At 45.9% G+C, this 27,941-nt stretch overlaps 1 protein-coding gene, 1 long non-coding RNA gene and 1 pseudogene across 2 annotated transcripts in view; 1 reads left to right on the forward strand and 2 right to left on the reverse strand.

Moving 5' to 3' along the window:
• The first annotated feature begins 1,995 nt into the window (after positions 1-1,995).
• Positions 1,996-27,941, forward strand: part of LOC134933648 (solute carrier family 23 member 1-like) — a 90,655-nt gene continuing 64,709 nt past the window's right edge. Inside the window, exon 1 of the mRNA XM_063929017.1 lies at positions 1,996-2,138. Within this exon, the coding sequence (XP_063785087.1) occupies positions 2,097-2,138 (42 nt within the window). The 5' untranslated portion in view covers positions 1,996-2,096. The remainder of the gene's footprint in view (positions 2,139-27,941) is intronic.
• On the reverse strand, positions 3,751-4,273 carry LOC134935771 (uncharacterized). The gene is made up of 3 exons (XR_010180398.1): positions 4,208-4,273; positions 4,038-4,099; positions 3,751-3,866 (listed from the first exon to the last, which is right to left on the reverse strand). It is a non-coding gene; the product is annotated as an uncharacterized LOC134935771 (long non-coding RNA).
• LOC134939011 (5S ribosomal RNA) lies at positions 25,338-25,456 on the reverse strand (annotated as a pseudogene).

Consider the following 27,941-nt stretch of genomic DNA (forward strand, 5'->3'; position numbering starts at 1 on the left):
TGTATAAGCAGCACTACTATTGGGGGCGTTATGTATAAGTAGCACTACTACTGGGGCTGTTATGTATAAGCGGCATTACTACTGGGGCTGTTATGTGTAAGCGGTGCCACTACTGGGGGCATTATGTATAAGTGGCGCTACTACTGGGGGCATTATGTGTAAGCGCTGCCACTACCGAGGGTATTATGGGTATAAGCGGCACCACTACTGGGTGCATTGTGTATAAGGTTCGTTACTACTGGGGGCATTATGTATAAGCAGCGCTACTACTGGGGGTGTAATGTATAAGCGGCGCTACTACTAGGGCTGTTATGTATAAGCGCTGCCACTACTGGGGGCATTATGTATAAGCAGCGCTACTACTGGGGGGCATTATGTACTGTATATAAGCAGCATCACTACTGGGGGCATTATGTGTATAAAGGGCACTACTACTGGGTGCATTATGTGTAAGTGGCACCACTACTGGTGGCATTATGTGTTTAACCAGCGCCACTACTGGGGGCATTATGTAGAAGCAGCACTACTACTGGGGCCATTATGTATAAGTGGCACTACTACTGGGGGCATTATGTATAAGCGGTGCTACTACTGGAAGCATTATATATAATCGGCATTACCACTGGGGGCATTACGTGTATAAGGTCCGCTACTACTGGGTGCATTATGTGTATAAGGTCCGCTACCACTGGGGGCATTATGTATAAGTGTGCTACTGCAGGGGGCATTATATATAAGCGGCGCTACTATTGAGGCCATTATGTATAAGAGGCACTACTGGGGGCATTAGGTGTATAAGTGCCACCACTATTGGAAGCATAATGTATAAGTGGTGCTACTATTGGGGGCATTATGAGCATAAGCAGCACTACTACTTGTGGTGTAATGTGATTAAGATTGTGCTATTGTGTGGCATAATATGAAAAGGGGGTACTACTGTGTGGACACGCCCCTTCCTTGTGAGACCACACCCCCTTTTGTTACACACGCTGTCCCTTTGTAAAGTATGGGAGGGAGTACATTTATAGTTTGCAGGGGGCACTGAACACCCTAGCACTGGCCCTGATCGGATCAACTGTGTGAGCATCAGAAATGTAAGTATCCCTCCGGTTACTCAGGAATCGGATGTCCAGCTAAATCACGCAGCCGGGGCCAGTGAAGCTGCTTCCAAGAATGCAGCCACTTCTGCACACCCAGAAACGGATCAGATCGAGTTTTTGTACATCTCTGAGGCTCCAGGTTTAAGTAGGCTTACCTACCATACTGTCCCTTTAAACTGGGACGCTCATGAGTTACACAGGTTCTGTGGCTGATTAACTCCAGGTGAAACGCAGGCTTGAAGTCAGCCAGCCATAGAACCTGTGTACAGTAAATCATAAGTATCCCAGTTTAAAGGGCTAGTATGGTAAGCCTAGGTTTAAGGCTATTTATTATTATTATTATTATTATTATATAAAGAACCCCAGAGTTATTAGATTAAACAAACACCAAATATAAAGTATTCCTTTAATTGCACGCTGTATAATACAGAAACATATCAATGCTTTGCAACTATGCTGCATGTGATTAGTTGTAAATGCTGACGCTAGGGCCATAAGTAGTGTAGTGTAATATCGTGTACCCTGCCCGGGGCACAAAGAGGAGGCACAGGACGGTGCTGCGCCTGCCACCACTACCCCCTGGGACAGCATCAATGTTTGCAATCACCCATGGTAATAAATGGCCTATTTACAGCTCTGCCTGGAGTTATGAAACCTGGCAGCTGAACAATCTATTTCATAAGTTGGGCACTAAAACTAATTCACTCATTTGGTAATGTCATGCCAATTCTTCCTTGCCAGGTTATTAATTAGCAATAAAATGAGACCATGATCACAGCGAGTAACAAATCCCTAAACTCAACAGATCAGCTCCTAGAAGTGAACTCATACAATAAATCTCCCTGGTCTATTAAACATTGACTTGTGCTGGAGCCACTTACAGAGCAGCCTGGATCCTTCATAAGGCATCAGCTGGCAGCTGTGGTTCATACCTGCAGGTAATGGACAGGTAACTCCCCAGTCCCCACACCAGACTGTCTCACCTGGAGCCAGGAGATGGACAAAGGAGACAGCGGCGTGGATAACCCTGCGTTTGAGGTCAGAATGTATTATTTATAACTGCAGGCATTGGGGAGCCAAGCGGGAGAGGTGTTTAAGTGCAGAAGGTGTTACTTTACCTGTAAGATATTAGATGGGGCAAACAAACTTTCAGTGAATGCTCTATAGAGCACCACAATCAATTTTATTAATTAAGAGTCTCCTGGAAATCTATTATTATTGGTAATTGTTTTTGAAGGGACCCCCAGACTTCTAGCATGTCATACAGTCCTTGCTGGGGTCATGTGTGTTTAAAAGAGGTTTAATAATTCTTGTATATATTATTAGATACAGAGAATATATATCCTGTATTAATCAGGGGGTGACCCCAGTCCATTCTTGCACAAACCTTTGTCTGTGAGTTATGTGCAATCTACAAGACAAGTCTAAAGGGCTGTACACACGGGGGAGATGTGTGCTGAGTGATCTATCACAGACTGCTCAGCACACATTTCTCCCCCCACTCAGCACAGTGTGATGTGTGCTGAGCGAAAGGCGGGGGGGGGGGGGGCTCATTTCACCCAGCGGGTGAAATGAGCGATGTGTTAGATTGAGCCTGCATGCAGGCTCAATCTAGCACCGGCGATAGCGACGCGCAGGACCACGCATCGCTATCGCTGGGGGGCATGCACACGAGAGATCCGTGCTTAACTTCTAAGCAATCTAGTCAGATTGCTTAGATCACAGGTTCTCAAACTCGGTCCTCAGGACACCACACAGTGCATGTTTTCCAGGTCTCCTCACAGAATCACAAGTTTAATCAGAGGTTCCCAAACGCGGTCCTCAAGGCACCCCAACAGTCCAGGTTTTAAGTTTATCCATGCTAGGCCACAGGTGACTTAATTAGCACCTAAGTCAATTTGATTTAACCACCTGTGCTGAGCCATCGATATACCTAAATCCTGGACTGTTGGGGGGCCTTGAGGACCGCTTTTGGGAACCTCTGAGTTAAATAATTAGCTCCACCTGTGGACCTTTTAAAATGTCAGTGAGTAATGAATACACCTGTGCACCTGCCGGGTTACCTGCAAAACATGCGCTGTGTGGGGTCCTGAGGACCGAGTTTGAGAACCTGTGGCTTAAATTTTAAGAACAGATCCCTCCATGTGTACCCCCCTTAACTTCCAATCAATCTATCAGCAAAGTAAATACCATTCGAGAAGCCCCGGCTTGCTCCATTATAACATGGGTCTTCAACCTGCGGCCCTCCAGCTGCTGTGAAACTACACATCCCAGCATGCCCTGCCTCAATTTTAACATGCCTTAATAACAAAACTGTGGCAGGGCATGCTGGGTTCTGTAGTTCAACAACAGCTGCAGGGCCACAGGTTGAAGACCCATGCATTATAGGCATCCCTCCAATGTTACAGGGTATGTGGCCAGACTGGATAATACAACGTCACAAAGGCAACACAATTGTGGAGGGTCTTTTTCAAAAGGGGAGGGTGCTGAAGTGTCGCATTTCATTACAACCACACAGCTCAGAGGTTTCCAAACGCGGTACTCAAGGCACCCCAACAGTCCAGGTATTAAGGATATCCATGCTTAGGCATAGAAACAAGTCCATCGAAGTGGAGGTGCACTCTCGCAATGATAGAAACATACACAATGGTAAAATCAATCGTCACCGAAGCTTTAATCGTGTCGACGTTTCGGTCCGTAACCGGACCTTTCTCAAGACAGGTGACACATCAGTTCAATTTGAGTCATCATATGATACACGTACATCTGCAAGGACAATATACATAGTTATGATCACAAGCCTCACCGGTCCCTGGAAAAACCTGCACCAACAGATAAGCAGAAGAAAAAAACGCCACCAAAGAGGTGATAATAAATAACACCAATAGTGTCCCCAGTCACCTAAGTGATAGGGTATGACACCTCATAATTCCGTACCTAAAACGTCTGGTTAAATCCACGATAATGGATTAGTGTAACAGACTCCAGCGTATCTTGAACTGTGATCAACAAAGAGAGGACACATGTATAAATATACACCAGCAATTGTGGTAACATAGGGTAAAACCATTCATCTGGGCAATCACCCCCACACACAGTACAAATACCTTAATGTGTGTCATCTTCTTACAATGATGCAGCCATAGGTGTAGAGTACACCCATATAGCCAAAGCTGTCAGAAAAGTTATTCAGATCAATATAGATACAGTGCTGGTGCCCGTATAAAGTAGAATAGTCAAATATTGTTACTTACTCAGTCAGATGGAGGCTGTGCTTGTGGCTGCATAGCCCTCCAATCAACTGGGTGGGGATTAAATAGTAAATCGGCCGGAAGTATCCGAAAAACCGGAAATACCCCACTCGTGCCTAATGCTCTCTCTACTCAGTCCAAATCCTGCCCACACTGATCACCCATAACGTGGTTGAACAGTGTATAGAGCACTGTAGCCACTCACTGTGTACACTAGACCGCCGCGGCCGCTATTCGTCTATTGCGGTCCACGGACCGGAAGTGACGCCGGTTTGCGTTCCACCGTCCCGGAAGTCGCGGTGGAACGCACAACCGCAGAACACAGATCATTGTTGCACCTGTGGTGCCATGATCACAAAATAGAATCAAAAAACGGCACCACTGAGTAATCGAACATGGTGCAAACATACAACTGATTCCATATAATCAGAAAACAAACATATATGACTAGACAGTAATAGTTTAATGCTTAGGCATAGATGACTTAAACACATACTTGCCTACCTGACCCTCTCCATGAGGAGAAAATGCTCTGTTCCTGGACTTTCCTGGTAATGTATGATTGCCATCACCTGTGGTGAAACACCTTTCTTATCAATTACCTAGCTCACCACAGGTGATGGCAATCATATATTACCAGGAAAGTCCAGGAACAGAGCATTTTCTCCCTCATGGAGAGGGTCAGGTAGGCAAGTATGGGTTGTTTTTTTTATTTGTTTTGACATTTTACGCCTGTTGTGTTTTTGTTTTTTGTTTTGTTTGTAATGTAAAACCCCTCCAACTCTACCTAAGAATAAATTAGAGGGCGAGACTCTCTTCTTGGAATGTGGAGGAGATGGGGGAGTGTGTGGGCGGTTGATAGAATAGGGGGTGATTTGGGGGTGAGGTTTATTTTCTCCTGACATTTTGGGAGGTATGCCAAAATGACCGAAGCCATTATGACCAATCCGCCTATATGTCTTATGCATCTAGTTAGACAAAGAGGGCAACAGGCACAATTGTACACATGCAATTGTGTTGCTATGGGCAACTTCTCCATTTATTAGCGGGCTTGATACATTTCCCCTAGAGAATGGAAGCAAATCTATGTAATAAAAGCTGCAGTTGGCACATGCCAACAGAAAATTAAGTAATGTGTAGGTTGAAACTCTAAAGAGAATCTGTTGCAGGGTTCTATGGGGGAAATGTTTCAAGCCTTTTAAAGAGTGGTTGCTATGGGCAACTTCTCCAGTCAGCTTCTGCCTATCCTTTTATTGCCTGTACTTAAGAAAGGATAAATCGCAGCTGATTGGTTACTATGGCAACATCTCCACTTCTCCTCTCTTGAGAAGGCTTGATACATCTTCCCCTAAGTCACCATTTTATTTATACATTACATAGTGGTCTATGTACTTAAGGGCATACTTAACGACTTTCTGGGAGGGAGCAGCCATGTTGACACAGTAGAGGGTGACGGTATAGCAGGCCACTACAGGGAACATGGGTAAACAATTGCATCATCATGACATACACCCCCTCCCACGCTATATAATGGCAAGATTACATAATTCAATGCAAATCACATCATCAGCAGCCTGGACCGCCTTCTTTACTTGGGAAGTTGGCTGCGCTGGGCGGACGCTTCAAACTGTTCTTTCGGGGAGGCCGGGGGCACCACCTAAGATGTGGCTGGACTGAAGTGGGGCAAGGTGGGGGAGGGCAGAGAGGTGTAGTTTCCGGTAATCCGCCCGGGAGTTAAGGGTGTGGATGATAGTTGTAGTGGCTTCCAGGGCGTGATCCTGGAAAGTGTCAAGACTGGGTGATGTCCTGAATGTGGTGGGGCAATTGAGAGGGTGGAATCAACGGTAACTCCGAGGGGTATATTTACTAAAGGTTGATTTTCATCGATTGAGATTGATTCCCATCGGGAGAGAGGACCTTGTAGGTGGGAAAGACGGTTGTCAGTTACCGTGGGAAGAGGTCAGTGAGGTGCGGTGGGGTGAGGCAGAGCCTTTCCTGTCATACTAACGTTTGTGCCAGTTTTGACTGTATAAAGTATATGAAAAATACAAAGAATATGTTTGAAATATCTTCTTTGCATTATTCTAACCATTTTTATAGCCAAAACTCTGGAGTAAAAAGTCTATGGCAGGTGAGGCCGTGCCTCAACTGGCATTCATTTCCGCACATCTCTGATCAAAACTCACCAAATTTCCAGGAGTTTACACAGCTGCACCTGTGTATAATGCCCAGATGTACGCTTTGGCTCATATATTGCGTGTAAATCTGGCTCTGGTGCTAGCCAGTGCCTCCCGAGCCATTTAGCTCACCGCACGTCCCTGGAAGAGATATAGATGGAGTAAATAAGGTTTCTAAGGACAGATGCATGGGGAATACCGACGGGAATGGGGAAAAGAGGTTATTAAAATCTGCAACAGAACAAAGGTAGGAGAAAACAAAGTCAAGGGAGTACTGGGGGGGGGGGGGGGGGAGATCCATTAGGAAAGGAAGGAAAAGAGAATGCGGACATTTGGATGTTGCAGGGATTGTCATTCGGAATACTACGGTGCATATTTTAAAATGAATCCGAAGGGATATTGATCATAATTAATGCAGAAATTAAATTAATCTCTGTGTTCTAAAATATTGGCTGAGCTATGGTAAACTAAAATTTGAGGGCTGAAATTTTTTTTTGTTTATTTTTCCTAAGAATATTTTTTTTTTTTTTTAACTTTCCACTTTTAAAATCTGACCTTATTAGAGGAGTGTAATGTAAATAAATACATTTTGTAGCCTCTACCTGCGTGGTATAGCTGCATGGAGGAGCGTGTAAAATGTGTCTCAGACGTAATCATACACGCATGAATGTGGCATAGTAAAAGAATTACACAAGCACACACGTGGTTACACAGTTGAGTTGACATTTCCTCAGGGTTTGGATGAGATGCCTCTGAATGTATTGGCCTAGTCGGATAATGAAGTAGTGCTGTAATCAGCAGATTAGATAACGCTTAGCAATGGATAACAGTGGAATCCCAGTAAATCATTAGGTTACATAAATTGTTGATTAACTTAAATGATCATAATAATAATTTAAAATCCTGTAGTACTTGCTCATATTGGACCTAATTCAGATCCCGAAGGGTCCAAGGCACAAAGTAACAATGGCCCTCATTCTGAGTTGATCGCTCGCTAGCTGCTTTTAGCAGCAGTGCAAACGCTAAAGGCCAGTACTCACGGCCCGATGCTGGAGAGATGTGTGCTGAGCGAACCGCTCAGCACACATCTCTCCCGGCGCTCAGCACAGCGCGATCTGTGCTGAGCGTGCGGGGGTCGACGGGGGGGCCGCTCACTTCACCCAGCGGGTGAAGTGAGCGACCCGCTAGATTGTCCTGCATGCAGGCCAATCTAGCAGCAGCGATAGCGATGCGCGGGGCTGCGCAACGCTATCGCTGTTAGGGCTACACACGGAGTGATCTTGCTGAAAATCTAAGCAATCTAGTCAGATTGCTTAGATTATCGCTCCGTGTGTACCCCCCTTAAGCCGCCGCCCTCTGGGAGTGTATCTTAGCTTAGCAGAAGTGCGACCAAAAGGATCGTAGAACGGCGTCTAAATTTTAACAAGCAGTTTCTGAGTAGCTGCAGACCTACTCCTTCCTTGCGATCACTTCAGACTATTTAGTTCCTGTTTTGACGTCACAAACACGCCCTGCGTTCGGACAGCCACTCCCCCGTTTCCCCAGGCACGCCTGCGTTTGTATCTGACACGCCTGCGTTTTTCAGCACACTCCCGGAAAACGGCCAGTTACCTCCCAGAAACGCCCCTTTCCTGTCAATCTGCGGCCAGCAGTGCGGCTGAAAAGCATCGCTAGACCTTGTGTGAAACTGCATCGGCTTTTGTGAAAGTACGTCGCGCGTGCGCACTGCGCCCCATACGTGTGGTATCCTCAGGTTAGCCCCTTATGGCAATGTGCTTGCCAGAAATCCGCTTCGCGATGATACTCCTATTCTCTTCGCGGAGAGGTCTGAAGGTATGAGTAACACACTTTTGAATATGAAAAACAACGTTCATTAATAATGCAGGTGTATTTATTTCAAGAACCAGTGCATGCGATATAGTCTGTACACTAGCACAGTAGTAACTCAGGGGTGGTCTTCAGTATGCCGGCGATCGGGCTCCCGGCGACCAGCATACCGGCGCCGGGAGCCCGACCGCCGGCATACCGACCGCCGGCATACCGACACTTATTCTCCCTCGTGGGGGTCCACGACCCCCCTGGAGGGAGAATAAAATAGTGTGGCGCGCTTAGCGCACCACCGTGCCCGTGGCGAGCGCAGCGAGCCCGCAAGGGGCTCATTTGCGCTCGCCACACTGTCTGTAAGCCGGCGGTCGGGCTCCCGGCGCCGGTATGCTGGTCGCCGGGAGCCTGACCGCCGGCATATCGTAGTGAACCCGTAACTCAGTATAATACATGGGATCACAACAATGACAACTTTAAGCACAAACTTTGCATATGATTACTTGTTGCCCGATACTGTCTTTCTTTCACCGTAATGACAACTTGTATATAACTTACTAACCGTTATCTGCATAAATCAGTAATGGGTACAACCACTCTAGGGTTAAACTTGAGTGACTCAGATTATTGGACCTTTAGACAGGGCCCAACTCTGTGACCCTTTATCAACCCTGTTAAGTGATTTTAATACCTTTCAAAAATAGACTTCAAACAAGACACTAATCAATTATCACAACTATGCTTAATTACTGTATAAACATTAGCATTGGGTACCCGAACACACATAACCTGAATAGTGTCCAAATGTTGATTTTATATCTGTGCACAGGATTTTAGGATTGCAATCATTTTGATAAAGCTTGATTTCCATATAATATGTAGGGACTGGCAAGTATAGTGGAAATGTCACCAATTGCTGTATCTAGGAGGAGCCCCAACAGATCACTATTTAAAGTGGAAATCCCAAACTGGAAGTCTGCTGAATTTCCTCTCTGTATGAGGGATATAGTCTTGTTAATCTCTATTTGTTACCAGGTGGTGCCCGCAGTGTGAAGGATCACTTCTAAATGCTCAATGTCTAATCAATGTCAGTTTCACTGAGATAGCAGTGCTTTAGCTTGTAAGGCAGTGTTCAGTCATTCGTGACCAGAGTCTCTCTCTTATATAGTCTGCCAGCCTTGTAGTCTACGGAGGGGCAGAGGGGCCTTTATATTACTTCACTCTTCTTCAGAGGCTAATTATGAGTCTTTACACCCGGACGCAGCTGTTTAGTATAGTGTATGAGACTGTCCCAGTCGTTAGGCTATTCCAGAACTCAGTGGCTAACTTAGCCAGGCTCACGTGTCCTATGACTGTAGTGATGATCTGTTTACTCAGGGGGCCACCCCACACGAACTCCGTTGTCTCACCGTGCAGCGCTGCTTCTCCTCTGTGCACAAGAACTATTGCTGTCTCCGTCTGAGCTGCAGTAAATCACAGCATGTGAAATGTTTACTTCAAACCACGCTGATCACTGCTTGAATCTCTCAGGCACTCCGTAACACTCCGGCAGATGCAGGCTTTCTCAGCACACTGGCGTCTGACGTCATATCCCCCTCTGCAGCCTATAAATCCTCTAGCCTTTTTCCCCGCGCTCCTCTCAGGCACAGTCAGATTCTCCTGGGTCTCAACACCCTCCAGATTGCTTCCGTCGTGCACAGCCTCGGTTGCCTAGCACCCAGGCTGCAATTGCAGAATCCCAGAATCCCAGACAGTTCATTAAGTTCACAAGTGACACAGCCAAGCCACAGCTTGTAACCCTTTCCTATGTTTCCATAAAAGGGGTATCCCTCAGGACTGGGATGCCACATGCGAACGAAAGCAGCTAGCGAACAACTCAGAATGACCCCCATTTTCAGTAATTTGTGCATGCGCTGACCCCTATTGCACGTGTGCGGGTCCGGTGTTGTTGGACGCACCACTGATGCAGACGTCAATGATTTCCTGGCCTCTTGGTCAGATCTGCAGCTCATGGTGTCATAGGTAGAGGCGTCTACTTACACCAGATGTCTTCTGCTGCGTTACCAGCCAGGGAAGCAACAGCGATGCTGGCTCCAACCACACCTGTATTAGGCCCATTGTCTGAGTCACGGCCTCTGAGAGGAAATTTGGTCCTCGGTAGAGCGGCTTCTTGGGCTTACTCTAGACCAGGGGTTGGGGAACCTTCGGCCCTCCAGCTGTTGTTGAACTACACATACCAGCATGCCTTGCTGCAGTTTTGCTATTTGGCCATGCTAAAACTGTTGCAGGGCATGCTGGGATGTGTAGTTCAACAGCTGGAGGGCTGAAGGTTCCCCATCCCTGCTCTAGACAGATGAACAGTAAGTTGTTGGAAACCACGTTCCCATCCCTCCATCCCACTGACCCAAGCTATAATATAGCCTGCCATATCTCTAGAGTGAACTGGACCACCATATTCCCTCCATTATAAGTTATCACTGCGGGACCCCCCAAGACAGGCCTGGGCACAGGTTTGTACTAACCCCCCGCTCACACACCCAGGGTCAGATTTATCAAAGATTGGAGAGAGATAAAGTAGCAACCTATCATTTTACAGGCTCTATTTGTAAAATGACAGGAGCTGATTGGCTGGTACTTTATCTCTCTCCAGGCTTTGATAACTAAACCCCCCCCCCCCCATCTGCTAAGAATGCTTTATGGATAGCCAACACAGGGCCGCAACTAGGAAGGGGGGGGGGGGTGTTCCAGATTTGAGGGGGCACCAAGGGGGCACATCGCAACTAATATACATTACAGCAGGCAGTAGGCGACCCTCAGCACCCGATGGACCCAGGGGCCTGCTCTGACACCTGAAGCCATGGGCTCCTACCACCTGCCGCTACCTCTTCCTGGCTCCTTTCTCCTGCTGCTCCCTAAGGCAGCTGCTCCTCCTTCCTTTGCCCGCCGCTGGACTCGGGGTCCAACATCTGGACGGGATCTGTGGGTCTCCCCTTGGCAGGGCAGGGGGTCTCTCCTGCTAGCAGCAATGGCCATCTTGGACTGGCCGCATTCAGCATGCCTCCTGGTGGGTGTACTGCGGTGGTCCCTCTGCAACCTCCTACACTTGGGTACCCCAGTGTTTCCCATATGGCTGTACCTTCTCCCTGCTGCCAGGTGACAGCATACTCCCCAGAGGCTACAGAGCATGGTCTGAGGGGGCCACTGGAGTCTTTTGTTTTCCCTTACTGAGAGGCATGGGTGGTGGTGAAGGTGGGGGGTGGGGGGTTTAGAATATGTGTGGCATAAGGGCACTTCTACAGTGTGGCATAGTGTGTAAGAGCACTACTGTGTGGTATAATGTGTACAAGGGCACTGCTAATTTGTGCCTTTATATGTATAAGGTGCATTACTACTGTGTGGCGTAACATGTATAAGGGGTACTAGTGTGTGGCATAATGTGCTATTAAGGTCACTACTACTGTGTGGCATTATGTGTATAAGGGCACTGCTAATGTGTGGCATAATGTATAAGGGCACTACTACAGTGTGGCATTATGTGAATAAAGTGCATTACTACTGTGTGGCATGTATAAGGGACACTACAGTGTGGCATAATGTGCTATAAAGGGTATTACTACTGTGTGGTTTACTATTTTGGTAGGCGTGGTTTTCCACGATTAAGATGGATTGAGGGCAAATTTAGGTAAAATAAAGCCAGTTTGTGCAAGGGCCTCCAAATTGCCTCTTTTTCCTGCCAGTATGCATACGGACTGTCTGACAAGCCTAATTGGATGCGGTCACCGATATAATCCTCCACCATTCTTTCAATGGTGACAGAATCATCTGCAGTGACAGTAGACATGTCAGTAATAGTTGGCAGCTCCTTAAGTCCGGACCAGATATCAACACTTGCTCCTGACTGCCCTGCATCACCGCCAGCGGGTGGGCTCAAATTTTATTCTTTTCCTCGCAGCCCCAGTTGTGGGAGAAAATGAAGGAGGAGCTGTTGACATGTCACGTTCTGCTTGAGTTGACAATTTTCTCACCAGTAGGTCTTTGCACCTCTGCAGACTTGTGTCTGCTGGAAAGAGAGCTACAACGTAGGTGTCACAACTGAGGGCCTGAGCTGACGGGAGGAAGCCTCAGTTGTAGGGGCTGAGGTAAAACTAAACTTAGGAGGTTTAATCAGATCCCTAGACATGTAAGTATGGTGTAGGAAGATTGCCCGAAGGCGTGACCATGACAACCAGGATTTAAAAGTCAATAAAAGTTTATTAACAGAACTCCGTATTCACAGCAGTGGTAAATGAATAAAGATATGCAGTAGATAAAATGAAACCGTTCCTGGATCACTATAAGCTTGGCAAGAGCCACAGGGTACTGATAGGATAAGGTACAGTTCTTAATGTCCCAGTGATGGAATGTCCTTACCAGACCCGTCCGTAGTAGTGAGTAGCCAAGGAACACACCAGCAGATGTAGCACTTGAAGCTGGTAACGCTGTAGCTGAGAAGACTGCTGTGGATGCTGGATGGAACCAGCCAGGTGTTGAAAACACGGAGTGGATGCTGGATGGAACCAGCCAGGTAGTTGAATGAAGCTAGGATATAGGAAATGATGGTATGCAGGTACCGATGGTTTGCGGATACCGCTGATATCATACCCTCCAACATTTCACAGCTAAAAAAAGGTACACTTGAAACACAGAAGAGGCGTGTCTTTAACACCCAGGAGCGTGTCAGAGGGGGCGTGTCTTGCCCAATCCATGGGTTGCATTTCCTTACTCTCATTTTCCACATGATTATAAAGTCATTACCTTTAATAATTAAGAAGTTCAACAGGCTTAAATAAATTAACATTTATTGTACGTGAAACAGAACTCAGTGTAAATATAAAATAGCACACAATATATAACCTAATCATAAAGCATTTTCTGCTAATTATTACAGTATACAGATATGAAGAAAAGAATGAACTTATTACACTAACATAAACTGACAACTCTGTGCATAGTCTTAAAAACAGATAATGCAGAAACATAGAAGACACTTTCTTGAATCCTAATTACGTGCTTCTTTTCTTGATATTAAACTCGTGTAAGTTGCTGACTTTGCCTTTTGCAGCAGATCATCTGATGGTGACCACATTGTGCATGATGTGTTTTTAAATACATTAATTTTGGAGGCCAGTACAGCACAGAGGTTGTTCCTGATGCCTGTAGAGTCTGCATAGGCTCCTTTTGAGGAGTGACCTTCCACCGATTTTCCAAGGGAGCTCCGTACCTCAGTTGTGTTCTTTCTAACCATACTAAATATACCTTCACAGAAAGCATTGCTATGTGGAATGAGCAGGATGTATTTAGCTAACTGTGAAAGCAATTTAAATTGGGGTTGCCCAGTTGCTGGTTCTGTAAGGTCTGCTACGTTATGCCAAAATTGATCAATTCTCTCCTCTTCAGAGAATATGGGTAGATCCAGGGAAGTCTGATAGGATGTAAACTCCATGAGAAGTTGGTCAACCTTGTTTGAGGGAATAATATCCGGGAAATGTTGTATTAATGTTTCAATCATTGAATAAGTGGATGTCAGTCTTACTTTGGGATCAAAAACAGCAGCAGCCTTCAAGACAGGATCATTGAGGAGAGGGAACTTTTGTTTCAAGTAGTTCAGTGACTTTTCCAAAAATCCTCTCACCTCAGAATAAAATTTGATGACTTCTGAAGATCCAGCAAGATTTTCCTTCCTTATCAGTTGAGTTGCAGAGAAACCGATAAACAAATCTTCATCAGGCTTTTGTAAATGTTCAGTGACAATAATATCTAGTAGGTTTCTGCTGTTTTCCGCAATAACAGAAGGTTGCATCAAGCATCCCAGCAAATCAAGGTAAAGCTTCATCATAGCCGTGTGTAGCCGGTGGATCATTGGATCTTCACGTTGAAGCAGTCTGTTAAAGTTTTCAAATCTGGGCATAACTGCATGCAAAAACAAAATATATAATTTGTAGACAGAGTTCTTGAAAATCTTTACCAGTCGTCTCTCCCTGGCCATCGGGAAAGTTTTCTGTGTTTTGTCCATCCTCTGTCGTATGGAAGAAGGGGGTTCATCAGAGTCTTCATCAAAGTTGGTCAAAAAATAGCAGCGAAGTCCATCCCAAATTTCAAGGACACGTTCAAGTGTACGAGACATGCTTAACCAACGAGTAGAAACATGTTTTAACACTTTTCTTATCGTTTCATTGCAAAATGAAATATCTTCTCTTAGCAACTGCTTTCTTTTGGCACTTTTATGAAAATGGTAAAAAATATCTACTAGAAAATCTTGTGGATCAAATGACAAAGCTTTTGCTCCCTGTTTTGCAGCAAGATGTGCAAGGTGGCAAGCACAGCCTACTCCATAGATCTCTCCACCTGTACGTTTGTCTTGGAGCAATTTAAGGACACCTCTGTGCTTGCCTATCATGACTGATGCATTGTCTGATACAAATGCTGCACAATTGCTGAGATTAAGTCCGGCATTGGAAAGACATGTCTCCACAGTTTCTGCAATGTTTTTTGCATCTGCATAATTTATTGCGGGCATGTCAAGAAACCTAGTCCTAATTAACCCATCTGCATGTTCATATGTTATCAGTATTGGGAAGTATTTATCATCATTATCAGACCCTCCATCAGTGCTAAGAGCATACCATTTTACAGCTTCTCCGGATTCTGTTGTCAGCTGTTTTTTTACTTCACTAAGACTTTCTTTTGCAATGCACTGAATTAAGTGGGTAGCCTTTGTGTGTGCACATGAATATCGTTTTGCTATCTCACTGTCAGGGAACATCTTGGAAACCATCTTACTGAAGCTGTCATTCACTGCAAAGGGCAAGTTATGCTGCAAAACAAAACCTTGAAAAAGAACCTCAGCTTTTACTGTAGCATCGTTTGCAGGGTTCTGTGGTTTGGCCCAGACATTCATCAGAGCTTTTGATGAGGCTAAACCCTTATTCAGTTCTGCATGTGACTTGTGTTTGGCAGTGCTCATGTGAGCTGTCACATCATTTATTCCTCCATGAGAAATAGAGAAATTACAAGCACAGTGCTCACAAAATGCATAGTATACTCCTTTCCTGGAAGCTTTGAAGTCCCTGCCACTAGCAGAGTAAGAAGCCTTAAAGGTATTATCACGTCGTGCCACCTTGGCCTTGGTGGTATTAGACATTTCTTTATATTTGCTTTCTTTCTTTATTCTAATGCTGTCTTGTGTGTAATTTGCAGTAATTCCTCTATCAGTCAGCTTTACACTCCTGCCTGTGTTTTTATCTCGGCGATTAGTGCCTTTCCTGGCCTGCCTGCATCTACTTCCCGAATTGATCGCCGTTTCACTCCTGCCTGTGTTTTTAGCTCGCAGATTTGTGCCTTTCCTGGCCTGCCTGCATCTACTTCCCGAATTGATCACCGTTTCGCTCCTGCCTGTGTTTTTAGCTCGCCGATTTGTGCCTTTCCTGGCCTGCCTGCATCTACTTCCCAAATTGATCGCTGTTTCACTCCTGCCTGTGTTTTTAGCTCGCCGATTTGTGCCTTTCCTGGCCTGCCTGCATCTACTTCCCAAATTGATCGCTGTTTCACTCCTGCCTGTGTCACAATAATAATAATTGACTTCTTAAAATGTATAACATTTATATTAAAATACAGTGTCAAAAACTACATAGGTATTTCACAGTAAGGTGAAAAAGCTACTAATTAAAATTAGCATGAAATCAGCAGTCAACATATATAAATTAGTGTACACACGTCCAACCTATTCTGTAACAACTTGGAGATACCTAATACAAGTTTTTAAATAAGCATGCATATCGGGGGTCATTCCGAGTTGATCGCTAGCTGAAAATGTTCGCTGTGCAGCGATGATGCAAAAAATGGCACTTCTTCGCATGCGGCGCAATGCGCACGTGCGACATACTTTCACAACGGCCGATGTAGTTTCACACAAGGTCTAGCAAAGCTTTTCAGTCGCACTCCTGGCCGCAGAGTGATTGACAGGAAGTGGGCGTTTCTGGGTGTCAACTGACCATTTTCAGGGAGTGATCGAAAAAATGCAGGCATGCCAGGAAAAACGCAGGCGTGGCTGGGCGATCGCAGGGCGTGTTTGTGACGTCAAGACAGGAACTGAACAGTCTGAAGTGATCGCAAGCGCTGAGTAGGTCTGGAGCTACTCTGAAACTGCACAATTTTTTTTCGTTCGCACTTCTGCTAACCTAAAATACACTCCCAGAGGGCGGCTGCATAGCGTTTGCACGGCTGCTAACAACAGCTAGCTAGCGAGCGATCAACTCGTAATGACTCCCAGTGAGCAATGAAGGTGATATGTCGGTCTGATCCACCCGACTGTACGGCATATCACCCAGTGTGTACCTAGCTTTACAGAGAAATCGGTGAACATCTTTTGAGGGCCCATATTACTAAGAAGACAAATCAACAATAGAAACAAAGAATTTGACGGGAGATCAGAACCACTTGGCCCATCTAGTCTGTCCTAATCACATGTACTGTACATACACACTTAGGGCTATTTCACACACTCAGGTTTAGTCAGGACGGCAAAAAGATGGACAAAAGTCGTCCATTTTTTTACCGGCTGGCAGAGCCTTTCACACACACAATGGCTTTCAGCCGTGCTTACTGCTGTGCGCATGTGCAGCAGCAGAAGAAAAAAGCAATTGTGTGTGAAAACTCCCATTCACACACATACTACACTGCCTTCAGGGACGGCACGGCCACGGCCCAGCAGCCGGACATTTCAGTGGATAGATTTGGCTGCAAACCGGCAGCCGTGCCGTCCCCATGCTGTCTGAAAGCCCCGAAAAGCAACAATACTCAATTAAAAACACACACACTGGGAAAAAAAATGGATGGCTTTTTGCCGTCCGGTCAAAACTGTAGTGTGTGAAATAGCACTTACACGCTAGGGTTAATTTTGTGGGGAGCCAATTAACCTACCAGTATATTTTTGATTTGTGGGAGGAAACTGTAGTACTGTACGCTGAAGAAACCCATACAAGATGGTTAGGAATATGTAGTGCCAATGCTGGTTAAGGTTTTAAAACTTTTATTAAATTAGAATATTCACGCTAATTATTCACAGTGATTTTAAATATATATACAGGGGATAATGTTTTCTTACCTGCTTTATTTGCTAATAGTAGTGATCACTCACTACTGCTGCATAGTTAGAATAAAATCAAATGGCCTCCTTCACCTTTTTATGTTCCTTTTGTACATTGGGGGCTGGGAGCAGTCAATGCTGGCTGGTTGGTTACAGTGTTATTTGAAGTTAATCCCGATCACTGGGGGCTGGGGACCAGCCTGCGCTGATAAATTTAAATTACTGTTACAAAACCGTTAGTGATAGTGTGACAGGAATACAGGGACATTGATGGTCAGTCAGAGTGATACAAATGGTGAAAGTGAATAAGTGATGGAGACAATGGGGTCGATTCTATTCGGCAACTTAAGAATAGTGCCGGGAATTAGCTCCCGACGCTATTCAATTCAGCTGCTAGTGACCCGCAATTGTCGGGAATTCTTCTCTCATCCCCGGGGGATGAGAGAAGAAACCCGACAAAAGTGCTGCCTCGCGGCCGGCGCGAGGCTGATTCTGTCGGGAATCAGCATCGCCGCGGGTAGTTAAGTCGGAGAATGCCCGTTCTCCCGACAAAACTACCTGTTAAGTCGGCGAGAACGGGACATCGCCGACTTAACTGGCGCTGAATTGAATAGCGTCGGGAGCTAATTCCCGGCGCTATTCTTAAGTTGCCGAATAGAATCGACCCCAATGAGGGGGAGTTACAGGAGGGCGAGGTTAGGGATGCTGAGGGGGGAGTTAGAGCTATTACACACACGGCGGCTTTTGCCGGCCGGGAAAAATACGGATAGTTTTTTTTTCATGCCGGAATTGTAATTAATAATGTGTAGGGTGCTTTCACACGGCACGGCTGCCGGGTTGCAGCTGGAAATATCCACTGAAAAGTCCGGCTGCCGTGCCGTCCTTGTATGTAGTGAACCGTGTGTGTGAAGGGGAGCTTACACACACACACACACACACACACACACACACACACACACACACACACACACACACACACACACACACACGACTCTGCCGGATGACAAAAAGCCAGACAAAGTTAGTCAGTCAGTCTTTTTGCCATCCGGACAAAAATGCTGCATGTGAAACAGCCCTCACAGTGAGGGTGAGGGGAGGGATGCTGAGGGGGGAGTTACAGTAAGACCAGGGGCGTCAGAAATTTTTTTGGTTGGGGGGGCAAGCTAGAATCTCAGTTTGGCGTCCCTAGCTCATGGCCACCTTAGACCATACCACAGAAGAGCCGCTTATACACATTACAGCACAGTAGAGCTGATTATACATACACGTTACACCAGAGAAGAGCCTCTTATACACGTTACACCACAGAAGAGTCGCTTATACACGCTACATAGATTGCATAAAGGACACACACACACACACACACACACACACACACACACACATATAACAGCAACCAGGGGCACACTGACTCATTGTACAGGGGAGCTGCACAGATCTTCTATCTGTAGGATCATAGCTCCAGCTCCCCCTCGTTAGTAGACGCTGCACTGTCTCCCTCCACCTGATCCCTGGCATCAGGGGAGGGCTGTGGAGACAGAGCAGTCACTCGGGAGGCGGATCATTGCAGGTCTCCTCTGTGTGCTTGTCAGAGGAGCCTGCTTGTTACTGTCCATGGTGGGAGGCGGGTGGTGAGCACCGTGGCGGGAAGAGAGAGGTGATCGGTGGGTGGTGAGCGATAGGATGCGGGCGGTGAACAGCGGGCGGCATGCGGCGGAGAATGAGTGATGGTGACTTAATCAGCGCCAGAGGGCCCACACAGGTCCAGCGCTCTACGCATCTGCGTAGTCGGCATATGCGTAGAGCCGGGCCTGGGTACACCACAGCACCATGGGATAGTCACTGCACTACGGAGGAGGTGTAAAGTGCGGCAGCGGCATTTAACCTGACCACTCGCCGCTCCCCTGCTCCTCCAGATTCGGTGCCTCTCTCATGTTTGGGGGGAGTAAGCTGCCCCCTTGCCCCCCCCCCCCCCCATTCCGACGCCCCTGGGTGAGGGCGGGGACGCTGAGGGGGGAGTAACAGGAGGGGTGAGGGCAGGGATGCTGAGAGGGCAGTAACAGGGAGGGTGAGGGTAGGGAAGCCGAGGGGGGTGAGATAAGGGACATAACAGGAAAGCAAACCTGTTGGATGATTATATATATATATATATATATATATATATATATATGTATATATATATATCTCCCCTACAGCATTACATTCAGCAAGTCACTTACAATTTGTGATTGACAGGTCCTCCTGTGAGAGAGTTGCAATCATGCAGTGTCAGTTTGGGCCATTCGTCCTAGGAGGAGCACTTGTGCATAACGCTCATCAACGGCAGGCACAGAAGGAGAGAGAGTGCAGGCTAGTGCGAGCGCTGCGTGACGTCACATGCGCGCATACAGGGGATCGCCGGGCAAGTTCAAATTCATTGGTTAGGGAGATGAGGCGGAGCACAGCAGGAGAAGGCAGCCTCCTATCGGTACGCACCAGGACCACCCCGGCGCCTGGCACTCACCGCCCAGCGCCGCCTACCCTGTACTTCCTAACTTCTCCGTCTGGACTGGCGCTAGCGTGATTACGTCAGTGCCGATCGCTCAGTGCACAGGTGGAGGAGAGACTGATCCAGGAACCACGGAACGCCGGCTGAGTGTCAGTGAGCGCTAGCTGCAGAAAACAAACGGTACAATCGGTACAAAAGTTTTTAACCGGTACAGACCGTTAAAAAACGGTACTGTACCGGCTAAATCGGTACAGTTGGAGGCTATGTGATATGTAGGTATCCGCTGGAGAAGCACCGGCACTTTAAGAAAGCTGAACACTGCTGGAAGCTGACCGCTGGAAGCAGATGGATCTGTAGCTGAAAGCTGGAGTAGTCATGGAAGACTGCAGAGTCAGGCTGCACCGCAAGGTGGTAAGCTGGTGCGGGTCTCTTAGTGGTAACTGGAGACAGGAGCTGGAAACCTGGAACAAAATAACTACAGGAGAGAGAGAGAGAGACTGGAAACAAGGTTTGACAACCAAAGCACTGACGATTTCCTGGTGCAGGCTCAGTCCCTTTATACCCTTAGGTGTAAAGGGATTGGATGACTTAATTATGCAGATCTCAGCAGAGCTATGGATTGGAGGTCAGGATCATGTGACTGGAACCAAGATGGCTGCGCCCATACCGGCCTGTGGAGGGAAAGCTGTTTGTATTGACCACATGGAGATTCCTCTGTAATGGCGGCGGAGAACACAGAGAACGCCGGCTTGCGTCTCAACATTCAGCATGGACGGCCGCGGCTGCAGTAGGTAAAGAGTGCCACATACCCTGTATGCATTAGGAATATGGAGATGATGCCCGAGGCCCCGCCGGCAGGTGATGCCATGCCAGTCACCCGGGCATTGAGGAACAATATCCACGGAACAGCAGAGATGAGATATGACGTATGAATGCTTGCATCACAGCTGGGAACCGGGCCTAGGACGCTGGGACAGCCTTAGGAGACACCTGAAAGGTAAATAATGGCGTCCAGATACCTGGATCGTGACAGTAGGCTTTAAACCTAGGATCGATCACGGTGGCCAAAATGTAGTGCTCTGATTTCAACAGATTGACCACCCTTGAATCCTGGCAAAGCGAATGAAGGGCTCCATCCACAAGTCCCACATACTTAGTGGAATCACTCCGTCTTAGCTCCTCCTTCAATTTCTCCAGCTGCTTCTGCAAAAGCCTGATGAGGGGAATGACCTGACTTAGGCTGGCAGTGTCTGAACTGACTTCACTTGTGGCAAGTTCGAAGGGTTGGAGAACCTTGAACAACATGGAAATCATTCTCCACTGCGTTTGAGTCAGGTGCATTCCCCCTCCTTTGCCTATATCATAGGTGGATGTATAGGCTTGAATGTCCTTTTGCTGCGCCTCCATCCTCTGAAGCATATAGAGTATTGAATTCCACCTCGTTACCACCTCTTGCTTCAAGTGATGGGAAGGCAGGTTCAGGAGTGTTTGCTGACGCTCCAGTCTTTGGCACGCAGGCGCTGAATGTCAAAAGTGACCCGCAATTTTTCGGGCCACCGACAGCATCTCCTGCACGCCCCTGTCGTTTTTAAAAAAAAATCGGCAACACCAACTCAATTGTATGTGCAAAACATGGGACATGCTGGAATTTGCCCACATGTAATACATGCACAATGTTTGTGGTGTTGTCAGAAATCACAAATCCCCAGGAGAGCCTAAGTGGGGTAAGCCATTGTGCAATGATATCCCTCAGTTTCTGTAAGAGGTTGTCAGCGGTGTGCCTCTTATGAAAACCGGTGATACAAAGTGTAGCCTGCCTAGGAATGAGTTGGCATTTGTGAGATGCTGCTGTTGGTGTTGCTGTTGTTGTTGCGGAAGGCAATACATCTACCCAGTGGGCTGTCAGTCATGTAGTCCTTAGTTTGCCCTGCTCCACTTGTCCACATGTCCGTGGTTAAGTGGACGGTGGGTACAACCGCATTTTTCAGGACACTGAGGACACTTTTCTTAATGTCCCTGTACAGTCCGGGAATCGCTTGCCTAGTGCAGTGGAATCTAGACTGGATTTGGTACCGGGGACACAGTACGTCCATCAACTGTCTAAATCCCACTGCACTAATGGTGGATACCGGACGCACGTCTAACACCAGCATAGTTGTTATGGCCTCGGTAATCCGCTTTGCAACAGGGTGACTGCTGTCATATTTCATCTTCATTGCAAAGGACTGTTGGACAGTCAATTGCTTAGTTGAAGTAGTGCAAGTGGTCTTCCGAATTCCTCTCTAGGATGACGATCTTTACTGAGGAGGAAGTTGATGTTGAGGGAGTTGGTGGTGTGGCTTGCAGGAGCTTGGGTACAACAGGAAGAAGGGATTTGGGTGTCAGTGGACTGCTTACGCTGTTACCCAAAGTTTCTGAACTTGACAATGACTTATGATGAATGCGCTGCAGGTGATGTATAAGGGAGGATGTTCCTAGGTGGTTAACGTCCTTACCCCTACTTATTATGGATTGACAAAGGCAACAGATGGATTGACACCTGTTGTCCGTATTTGTGGAAAAATAATTCCACACCGAAGAGGTGACTTTTTTTGGTATTTTGACCAGGCATGACAATGGGCTTTTTCATCTCATGGACAACAACTGTCTCCACTGGTGCCTTATTCAAACAAACCACATCACCATCAGAATCCTCATCGTCAACTTCCTCCTCAGCGCCAGCTACACCAATAACCTCATCCTGGTGCACTTCTACAGTGACATCCTCAATCTCAATATCCGCAACTGGACTGGCGGTGCTCCTCCCAGCACTTGCACGGGGCGTGCAAATGGTGGTAGGAGCCTCCTCTTTCCATACAGTCTTGGGAAGGTCAGGCCTAGACATCGCAACCGCGGACACACTTGCACTCTCCTTGGGGATTTGTGATAGCTCTGAATGCACAGTTGTTTTTTTCCTGTGCTTTAACAAGCTTAAGTTTGTTATTTTTCGAGAGGGATGAGGGATTCCATCCTCATGAGAAGCTGAACCACCAGTCATGAACATAGGCCAAGGCCTTAGCCTTTCCTTGCCACTTCGTGTCGTGAATGGCATATTACCAATTTTACGTTTCTCATCAGATAATTTCTTTTTTTTAATGATTATTAATTTTTGCTTCTTGGATTTTACATGCCCTCTATGACATTGGGCATCGTCCTTAGCAGACAACGTTGATGGAATTGTATCATCAATATCATGACTGATGGCAGCAGCAGCTTCAGCACTAGTACTAGGAACCGGAAGTGGTTCCTGATCTGTCACTATTTTTTCCTCCAAATTTTTGTTCTCCATTTCACAGGACAGCACCCTTTTATTATTACAGCACATAGAACAGTGCCCCTTTATTTTCATAGCTCCCCTGTATTTTTACAGCATACAGGACCAGTGTACTTTTATTTTAACAGCACCCCTGTATTTTTACAGCATACAAGACAGGGCCAGTGTACTTTTATTTTAACAGCACCCCTGTATTTTTACAGCATACAGGACAGAGCCAGCACCACTTTATTACACGAAAGAGCCAGTGTACTTTTATTTTAACAATAGCACCCGTGTATTTGGGGCAGTGTACTTTTATTTATTTTTTATAAAATACTTTATTGGACAACTGTATAACATTTACATACATCAGCATATGGCAAAAAGACACAGTGGCACCCCGGTCAGCACTCAGCCGGTATAAACAATGTAATACAGAAAAAAGAGGTATCATTCAAAACTCATTTTAAAAGTTGGAGTGTCCCCGATCTAGTACTTCTAGATTATACCAAGCAGTGTGAGATATGGCTTGATGTAGGGGGATTTTCACAGGACCATCTAGCATCTGGACATAAGTGAGCCATATGTCAAAGAATCTCGTTATTTTGTTCTCTTTATCAATTAGCATTTCCAGCCACTCCATGTGGAATAAATATGATAACCTTGGTAGAAATAGAGCTAGGGGATAGGGAGTCAGTGGCTATCCATTGCGACAGTATTGTTTTCTTGCCAGCTGCTGCTATTTTGTTTAACAATAGGCGCTGGCCAATCGGTTTCTTAGGAGCAGAAGGTGTCGAATGTGTGTCCCAGATGACCCACTCCGGAGAGACGGCTATGGTGAGATGCAGTCTGTCTTTAATAAAGGTTTGTATTAAATCCCAGAATTTACGTACTTCTAGGCAGCTCCACAAACAATGGTAGATGTCGGCATCTATCATGCCGCATTTAAAACATTTAGAATCAGAAGCTGCCCACATTTGAAGCCGCAACTTTGGTGTGATGTAGGATGGGTGTAAAATTTGGTAATTCATCTCAGCGTAGAGTTTTATTGATCCTATTAAACGTAGTAAGCATAGTGGAGATAGCAATGGATGGGAAGTCTGGTAGCCACTTTACCAATCCCGTCTGGGTGGTCTCCCAATCAATAGATTTTTTTAATAAACGTGTAGAGCAATGCTGTGGAAGGGTGTATTCTAGGCATTGATTGTAAAGTAATGTCAAAGGCGTTGGTCCTATCTTCTGTGGACATAGCGGCTATGGATTTGTTGATGTAACTATGTATTTGGAAATATATAAATAATGGGATTTTAAAGTGTGGGAAACTTTCGCAGAGGTTTGAGTACGTGTGAACCTGGCAAGTGTCTCTACATAACAGTGGGTTTGGGTTTAGGAATCTGCACAGGACCAGATTGTGAGTAAACAGTAACAATTTATAACCAATTTAATATGCCAAAAGGCAAAGTTAATGACCAACATAAAGCTACCACTTGGCCTGTCAGGCTTCTAGGATAGAACGAGGTTGGCGGTGCTCCCGGACATTAGTTCAGGACAAACTATTGAAAGGGTTTTTTTTTGCAAAGAGGCAAAAAATAGACTGATTCTGTGTCTCTCTGGGGCACACTTTGTATACAGTAGATTGTTGATAGGATTAGAATATTTAGTAATTGTGTCTGTAAGAATAAAACGTAACTTTTAATAATTGTCAGACGAAAAAAGACAGACAAAATGCATAAATCATGCTGTATATATCAGCAAGTAGATTTAAAAAAAGTATTAAATGGTGAAAAGACGATTGTGACTCACTTGGTATAGAGTGGCTGGCAGATAATGTGTGCACATCCACTAAGATTAAGCGAGTATTGATATTTGAAATTATTCAGAGCGAAAATTAGGCAGATCTTGTTTTCTCTATTGATTTATGAATTTTTATACGTGAGTATATTCATATGAGAGAAACAAGAAAAACCGGCTTAAACGACTCCGGACTCCTTCTTGAAAGGTAAGTATAGGAAATACACTGCAAAATTTGGGTAAGGAATACTGGTCAGTAATAGGTGTCTGCACGGAAGGTATGTTCCTTGATCCTACAGTACCCAGTATTCCCAGAGGGTCACCCTCTCTGGTACTGACCGGGCCCAATGCTGCTTGGCTTCCAAGATCAGGCGAGATCGGGCATATCCAGCATGGTATGACTGTAGATAGTCACGTGGGTACCTATCTGCGTGTGGAAACACCAATTGCTTGATAGGCTTGAGCCGGTCAAAGAAAAGAAGAGGGGGGGGGGGGGGGGGGGAAGGAGTAGGGAAAAGAAATTCCAAGCTACTTCAAAGTGTCTGGATAATACATCCCATTGTATGTGACTATGTGCAATCAATGGAGTGGAAACTGATACTGAAACAGAGTATTAATAGTCACAAATTCCCAATAGCAATGAGCATGTGAGCATTGCCCCACAGACCAAAAGTGAAATGAAATGAATCTGCAGGAAGAAAACTTATTAGCAGTGAAATAACATCAAGTTGAAAAGTAAAGCACAAAATGCTTACTAACTGCAAGCTGGATGCAGGACAGAATATACCTCTTTTTGTATTTCCACCTTTTGAAAAGTGAGGCACAAATTGCTTACTGGGGATAAGCTAGATGCAGGACAAGATATAGCAATAATTGTATTTGCACCTTTCCAGCAAATTAACTAGATAGAGAGTGTTTTGCAATAGATAAGATAAAGAGTGTATAGATTTAAGTTAGACAAATAAATAAATAACTGGGTACTTTGCAGCAATACCATATATTATCTCATAACAAACATAATGTTCCATATAGAATCCAGCATAGAGCAACATAACACAGTGTGGGCAATGGACTGTCAGTTGCAGAGTGGGTACACTTTAAAAGCAATGATTGTCATCATTAATAAGGACCCGCTATGTGTACAAAGCCTCTGTAAATCATTTAATTTAGTACTCCTTGGCAGTAGTCTGACTAGGTTAGTAATGAAGATAATTGTTTGGATTAATGCACAGATTACCAATTAGTGATCAGTCTCCCTGTGTAGGTTAAATACCTTCATAGAAATGAATCTGAGGAGACAATTGGCTGTGGCAGTTGCGTCCAGACTTGTTGCTAGGCAACCTCTCCTGTCCGTGCTGTGTGCACGGAGTGGAAAGTATTGTTTCCCCGTCACGCTGGAGACCAGAGGGGAATGCGATGCCTGCAGGGAGAGCTGGGCAGAGGCAGCAGGGAGGGTGTGGAATACCTGCTGAGTGCTGGAGAGGAGTCCGCACGCCGGAGCTCCGTTACGGAGGTCCCGGAAGTCGGACGCCGGACCGGAAGTGACGCGCGTTTCGCTGGGCGGAGCTTGTTCACCTGATCGTCTGATCAGTGAGCCCTCCGTGTGTGCCTGTTAACTAATGCTTGAGCCAATCACAATGTACAATAGTGTGATTGGCAGGTGCTATGGCCAATGGGTGAAAAGGGCCTGGGAAATGTGATTGACTGGTCCGGTGACCTATGGGCAAGGGATACTGAGAATTCCTGCGGTGTGACAGGGGGAGCTGCACAAATGCTAGCTATATTGAAAGGGATGGCTTTGTTCGAAAAAGAGTAAATTATGCAGTTTCTCTTAAACTCATTCGGATTAATTTGCTGTAATAAGAAAGTAAATGAATAAGAGGTACCGGATAATGGTAATGTGAATAAGTATTACTTGTGATACCACAAAAACAGAAAAAATAATTAATAAATAATTATTAAGCAGCAAATATTTATACATTAATTGTTCATTATTAATTGGTGATTTGAAGCCTGATTGCTGGTGGGGTTAGCTAGATAATAGGATGTGAGGGGAAGGGAGGTGTGAGAGTTGGAGGGGAGTGTGTGAATTGGGGATGAGTGTATGGGGGGTTGTGAAGAAGATAAGTTGCAAGGTGTATTAGGGTGAAAAAAAAGTGTTAGGTGATAGGTGAGGGGAGAAAAGGGGGGAGGGGTGAGGGGGGGGGGGGGGGGGGGAAGGATGGAATGTTGTGAATGGGGGAGTGAAGAGTTGGAGTGTATGAAAATTGTGTGATGCATTGTGAAGATGTGAAAGCGCACAGAGTGACCTGTGAGGCAATGAAGTGTTTCTGGATGTAGGTAGGGGAGAGGAGAAAGGGAGAATGGCGATTATGTGAGGAAGTGAGAGGGAAAAGATTGTGTTTGTGTATGTATGTGTGAACTAAGTGAGGTGCGAGTGAGAATGGGGTGTGAATGTGAAGTGAAAGGGGGAGGGAGATATGGGTGGAGAAAGAACAAGGAAAAGAAAGGGGGGGGATTGTGGGGGGTAGGAAAGGGGAGGGGGGGGGGGAAGGAAAGTGGATGGAAGAAGGGGAAAGTGAGGGGATAGTGGGATGTGGATCTGGAAGAGGAGGAAGGGAGGAGGGGAAAAGAAGAAAAGGGAGGGGGGGAGGGGTTTTTTTTTAGGGGGGAAGGAAAAACAGTGAAGAGGGGGGGCGAGGGTGATGGAATTGCAAAGAGAACAGAAAGGAAAGAAAAAAGAGAGAAGAGAGAAAGAAAAAAAGGTGGGAGAAGTGGGGGGGGTTTTGGACGGGGGAGATTGTGGAAAGAAAAGGATTAAGGAGAAATTTATTTCCCTTTTAGAGGGTTACGCACCTTTAATATGGATTACTCCAGAAAGACACTGTAATTGA

Source organism: Pseudophryne corroboree, chromosome 6 (genome assembly GCF_028390025.1).
Source record: "Pseudophryne corroboree isolate aPseCor3 chromosome 6, aPseCor3.hap2, whole genome shotgun sequence".
Classification (NCBI taxonomy): Eukaryota; Metazoa; Chordata; class Amphibia; order Anura; family Myobatrachidae; genus Pseudophryne; species Pseudophryne corroboree.